The sequence below is a fragment of the Carica papaya genome, chromosome 9 (genome assembly GCF_054855325.1).
Source record: "Carica papaya isolate Zhongbai chromosome 9, ASM5485532v1, whole genome shotgun sequence".
In the NCBI taxonomy this organism is placed as follows: Eukaryota; Viridiplantae; Streptophyta; class Magnoliopsida; order Brassicales; family Caricaceae; genus Carica; species Carica papaya.
In genome coordinates this window covers 9,247,908-9,253,669 of record NC_142317.1, presented here as the reverse complement: position 1 = coordinate 9,253,669, position 5,762 = coordinate 9,247,908, and the positions used below count along the sequence as shown (strand labels likewise).

At 32.6% G+C, this 5,762-nt stretch overlaps 1 protein-coding gene across 1 annotated transcript; it reads right to left on the bottom strand.

Moving 5' to 3' along the window:
* Positions 1-2,865: 2,865 nt before the first annotated feature.
* Positions 2,866-5,167, bottom strand: FP3 (farnesylated protein 3). Its single transcript, XM_022053289.2, has 5 exons — positions 4,934-5,167; positions 4,530-4,800; positions 4,237-4,442; positions 3,957-4,044; positions 2,866-3,497 (listed from the first exon to the last, which is right to left on the bottom strand). The coding sequence occupies exons 1-5, from the start codon at positions 4,940-4,942 to the stop codon at positions 3,019-3,021; spliced, it is 1,053 nt and encodes a 350-aa protein (XP_021908981.1). The 5' UTR covers positions 4,943-5,167; the 3' UTR covers positions 2,866-3,018.
* Between the last annotated feature and the right edge of the window lie 595 nt (positions 5,168-5,762).

The window sequence follows — 5,762 nt, the reverse complement described above, 5'->3', positions numbered from 1 at the left end:
CTCAATTTTTTTTTGGTTTTACATAATGAAAACCAACTTATGAGGGCATATCTTCCTTAGGTTTCCCACTAGAATTGTCTCGTAGTGCTATCTATTTTAGCACAAATAATTTTAAGAAGCAAAAAAGTAGTTACAACATACGTAGTCGGCAAAGCATTATGCACAAAACAAATCAAAGTTGTTTGACCAACGTAAGATAATGCCCGACAACTTGGTGTATATCTTAGTTAGGATCTCTTGAAATATTGATGATGAAACTTTATGTTCATAAATAATTAAATCAACTTCACTTGAATTCTATAACCATGAATTTTGTATATCTACGTGTTAATCACTAAAATATTGTGAGTTGCAGTAAAATCAACTTGAAACTATATATAAATTCTTAGATACTTTCACGTGAAATTAAAGAAAATTATATTTTAAACTTTTTATAAAATTAAATTTATTATCTCAACTATTTAAGATGCTTTAGGAAATCTGTTTCATAATATTTGTATAATATCATAATAGAAATAACCATAAATTTTGAAATCAATTGCACAAATGAAATTTATTTGTTTCAAACATAGTCGTTAAGGTTATTATTATTAATTAATTAAATTAAGTTAAATTACTTTTTACATGCATGTGCAGGGACTTTAATTAAGCCCTGCAATTACATTAATTAATTATTAAATGCGGGCAGGCACGCAATGCTAATTAATTAACAATGGCAAAGGGTACAAACAGAAGCAGTTCTAATATTAATTAACACAGTTTGTCCGGCCTTCCACTTTATACACACACACATATATATATATATATATATATAATAAGATTGGAGAATCATAATAAAAAAAAAAAAAAAATTTGTGCTTATAATTAAATATAGTGAGCGCCATTATTAACCATTGGATTTAGATTTATAAAATCTTAAAGTTTTAAGCAAGTAGAATCTAATGGTTAATACATAGTGCTCATAAAATATTTTTGTAAGCTCAAACTTTCTCTAAGAGTGTCTGTATATATATATATATATATATATTGGGGGTTAACTATTCACACATATGGAAGAGAATGATGGGGAATAAACAAAGGGGTATGTATATTATATATATATATATATATAGAAGACAAAAAAATGTGGGTAATTAGGAGATCCCAACAAAAAGAAATTCAAAAAATTAATTAGCATGTGATGATGAACTTTCCCTTCCTCCCTTAGTATCAAATCAAGTAATTAAATATAAATACCTTAATCTTCTCTCTTCCTTTTGGTAGAGTAGTTGGAGATTGTGAATGAAGAAAAAAAAAATTAATTACCTTTTTTATTTACTCCAAATATTATAATTTTAGGTGTGGCTGCCTTGCATTATTTAGTTAGTAGTACAAGTGGTGTGTTTATGAGTTGCTTATTTGGGGAGCAATATGTACATGAAATCACTACCTTACACCAACCAATCGCAAATTGTAATTCACCAAATTAATTTCAGATTCTTATGTTTCGACATGACTTTTCCTTTTAACAAGTTATCTGTGTTTATACGGTATACCCATATGTATATAATATGCATTCAGTTCAACATTAATATATATATATATATATATTGTATATAGGCATGTGAATGTTCCTTAGTGGAAGACATGATTAGTTCTATATTGAAAAGATAAATCAATTAAACAAACTGTTATTTAACTGATTGGTATATTTTTTCATGATAATAATTTTAAGATACAATATAATTGAATTGTTATGATTATTGAATATCCATCCTGTTATGACCCACAAATTGTTTTGGACACTAATTTTTCATTCTGTGTGCTTCTTCTGGTTCCTTATCACTTCTTATCAACTTCTTGGATGACGAAATATGAAAGAAAAAAAAAAAAAAAAAAAGATTCCCCATCATCTCCAACTTAATCCTTCACTTGTTCATTTAAAGTATATCTACATGCTTTATATTTCTCAATTTTACAAAATTAATGATTCACTTTTGCCAAATTTTTGTATAAATTTGGTGTATATATTTAATTTTACACTAAGTATTTATAGTTTATATGTTATGATCATATAGTTTATATGTTATTATTACGTACTTCTCGTTAATAAAAAAACAAAAATTAAATTCTTTCATTTTTTTTATTATACGAACATATTTTATCTCAAAATTAATTAATTAAAAAAAAAAGAGACTAAAAATTTAAATAAGTTAGAGAGTGAGCTTAGAAAGAGAACACGTATGATCATGATTATTTTTATATCGTTTTTATGTATAATTTTTTAAATATTATTTTTATCTTCAAGTGTCATGGGTGGGTATTTTCGTAACGTAAGTAAAAAAAAAAAAAAGAAATTATATACTAAATAGTTAAGTAAAGAAAGAAGAATTGACTTACCAATTCTGAAAAGCAGCATTGCTGTTTATAACATAAAATGGAATCTTACAAACAAACATCACATTGCAACTACCATCATTAATCCCTTTCTTTACCCATCACTTTCCCATTATCTTCACCAAAAACAAAACGCCTTATGATCTTCACAAACTTTGAACACACCATATATGTATTATGTATATTAGAAATATATACTTGCAATAAACAGAGACGATGGGGACCATGTGCCTTTCGTTTCATTATATGTATAGAAACCAATTCTCCACTCAATAAACCACCAAACCCACTTCCTAAACACTCAGATGGGTTACCTACTAACAACAAATTAGATTCTGTTTTCCAAATGACTAATTAATAATAATAATAATACACAAATTATAAAAAGTTTAAAAAAGTACACGGTTTAAATTTTGCATATGGGACTTTATATATTTTTTATATAATAAAATAGTAACACCTTATAAAATAACAAAAAAGTACAGAGTCTCACAAAATTCTACAGCTTATCTGTAGATTATACTTTATAGCAAGAACTACACAGAGTACAGAAGCACATGCAGAGCAGGACAGAGAGAGATCCAACTCCCACTATTTGGATATTTTTCTATTTCCTATATTGCCCTTCACTTCACCATCTTTTTACATGACAGAACAGGCGTTAGGGTTCTCATCACTGAAGATCTGAGGTGGGTATGGGTATGGATGTAGTGGGTACATGTCCATGGCATACCTCTGTGTCTGTGGGATGTAGTACAAGTATTCATTTTTCTTCAGTTCCACAACTTTAGTTTCTTCTATGGCGGCCGCTGCTTCTTCTCCACCTTTGCCTTCACCTTTCTGATCTTCACCTTCCTTCTTCTCTTTCTTCTCTCCTTCGCCTTCTCCACCACCGCCCCCGCCATCGCCACCTTTGTTTTCTTTCTCGCCACCTTCCTCGCCTTTCTTGTCTTCTTTTCCTTTGTCTTCCTCTTTCTTCTCTGCCGGCGGTGGTTCCTGCTTCACGATCGCGGCGTGCTTGCCGGTCCTCTTGTAAACGTACTCAACCAGTTTTGGAGGATCAAAAACTCCTTTCACTGTTACCTGGGAGTTTTTCAGATCTGGGTCTGCAGATTCCACTCCTAAAACAGCAATACACTAACATGCCATCAGCTTTCGATATGACCCAACAAGAAGAATGGTCTCTTCAATGTTAGATGTGAAGAATTTTGATGCGGGGTTAGTGGGATTTGATTCAGAGTTTCCATTATTTTAAGAGTTACTCAAGTATTTGACTATAATTTGAAGGGAATTTTATTTGAATTGAATAATTTATTGAGAGAGAGAAAATAAACTCCTTTTTTAAGGAGATTCTGAAAGGTAATAACATTAGTTTTTATAAAATATGAAATTCAGCTAAAAATAAAAAATAAAAGTCGTTAGATCACTTGTGTAATGATTTCAAAAGACTGAAACGAAAAGGAATTGAATCAGAATCCTATGATCCTCACCCAAAAAGAAAAACCAAGAATATATATAGACGAGATTCATCAATTTAACCAAACAAGAAAAAAAAAAAAAAAAAAAAGAAAGAACCATGCCTTTCATTCTTTGAATCCGTTTCTTGATCTCCATTGCACAAGCCTCGCAATGCATGTGAACCTTTAGCACTACTGTCACCACAGGAGGCTGTATGCAATCAAAACACACTTAATAAACCCCAGTAATCAATCAATCAATCCAAAAAGAAAAAGAAAAAGAAATTAAAGAGATTAAGACAAAGGGAAAAAATTGAAAAAGATAGAGAATAGCCCACCCAAAAAGAGAAAAATCACAGAAAGCTTTCAACAAAGTATACAAACAGCAGAGAGAAAAAGAGACCTCTTCTTTCTTTTCTTCAACTTTGGGTTTCTCTTTCTCCTCAGGCTTCTTCTCCTCCTCCGCCGGCGGTTTGGGGATGGGAGACAACAACTCCACCTGCCGGTGACTCTTCCTCTGAACTCTGTCCAGCACCTTCAATGGATCCGCCTTCTCTCCCTTCACCACCACTTTGTTGGTCTTGCAATCCGTCATCACATCTTCAACCCCTTTATAGATTAACCAAACAAATCAACTCAATTCAGATTCATTAATAGACAATCAAAAAATACACCAAGTAATTGGCTTCTCTGTACCTTCAAAGCCTTTGAGGCACCTGCGGACCTTGCGGGCGCATCCCTCGCAATGCATGTAGACCTTGAGGACGATTTCCTGCGGCGGCGGTGGAGGAGGAGGAGCCGTGTCTTCTTTCGATTCTTCTGCCTTTTTCTCTTCTTTCTTTTCCTCCGCGGCCGGTTTCTCTGGCTTTTTGTCTTCTTCTTTCTTTTCCTTCTTCTCTTCCTCCGCCTTCTTCCCTTCCTCCGGCTTCTCCTCCATTTTCTTTTCCTCTGTTGGTTTCTTTTCTTCCTGAAACAAACAGAAAACGACAAATACCAAAAGAAACTCAAGATCGGTGTATACCCAGAGAAGAAATCGCCTCCAAAATGAAAAATAGATGCCTAGTGGTGCAGATAGTAGGGAGAGATAGAGACTATCGAACCTCGCCCATTGATTTTTTGGGACTCTGTATCTCAGTAGAGATAAGCTTTGAAGTTCCTCTTTCTGGTTCTGGAGTTTTCTTTCTCTCTCTCTCTCTCTCTCTATATATATATATATATATATATATATCTCTGGCTTGGAGCAGCCGAAAACACTCACTCTCTCTCTCTCTCTCTAAGAAATAGAAGTATAAGACGAGAACTTCAGTTTCTACTTTCTATCACAATGGGCTAGGAGCTATTAGATCTGAAGCCGAAAACAATGCATGAGAGAGTATATATCCATCATCATCATCATCATGATGTATGTGTACATCCATGATTACATGACGTGGCATGTCGTAGGGGGGCACGTGCGATGCAGGAGGGTATGTGCTTGAGACAAATGGTGGCTGGAGGTTTGCATGCTATTTTGGATTCTCTGGGGGCACTTGGGTAAAATCCAACAGTTAAGAAAACATTGTGTTTAACCCAACCCAACAACACAGTTATTTTCACATAAATTCACACGTTTCACATCCTGCAAATTATATCAGTTATTATTAATTGAATCATGATGTATATATAACGCACGCGCATGTCTTCAACTTTCAAATTGCTTTATTTATATGTTAATTATAAATCTAAAATCAGTACATATTGAGATAATAATAAGTCTTCATTAATAAAAATTAGATTAAGAATTTTTAGGGTCATTCACAAGAAGTGGATTTCAAGTTGCCAAGTTTGATTACGTTGAAGATGATTAATCAAACAGCCCCTTTTTATGTACAAAATCTGAAAAAGTAAATTTCAAAAGAAAAAAAGTTATTTTTCATTAATTTCATTTTC

Bases quoted from the DNA above. Each gene is read 5' to 3' on its own strand.
- FP3 (XM_022053289.2), bottom strand. The intron at 4,443-4,529 runs GTACAGAGAAGC...TAATCTATAAAG, and splicing joins GTGCCTCAAAGGCTTTGAAG to GGGTTGAAGATGTGATGACG. The intron at 4,045-4,236 runs GTCTCTTTTTCT...GATTGCATACAG, and splicing joins TTGAAGAAAAGAAAGAAGAG to CCTCCTGTGGTGACAGTAGT.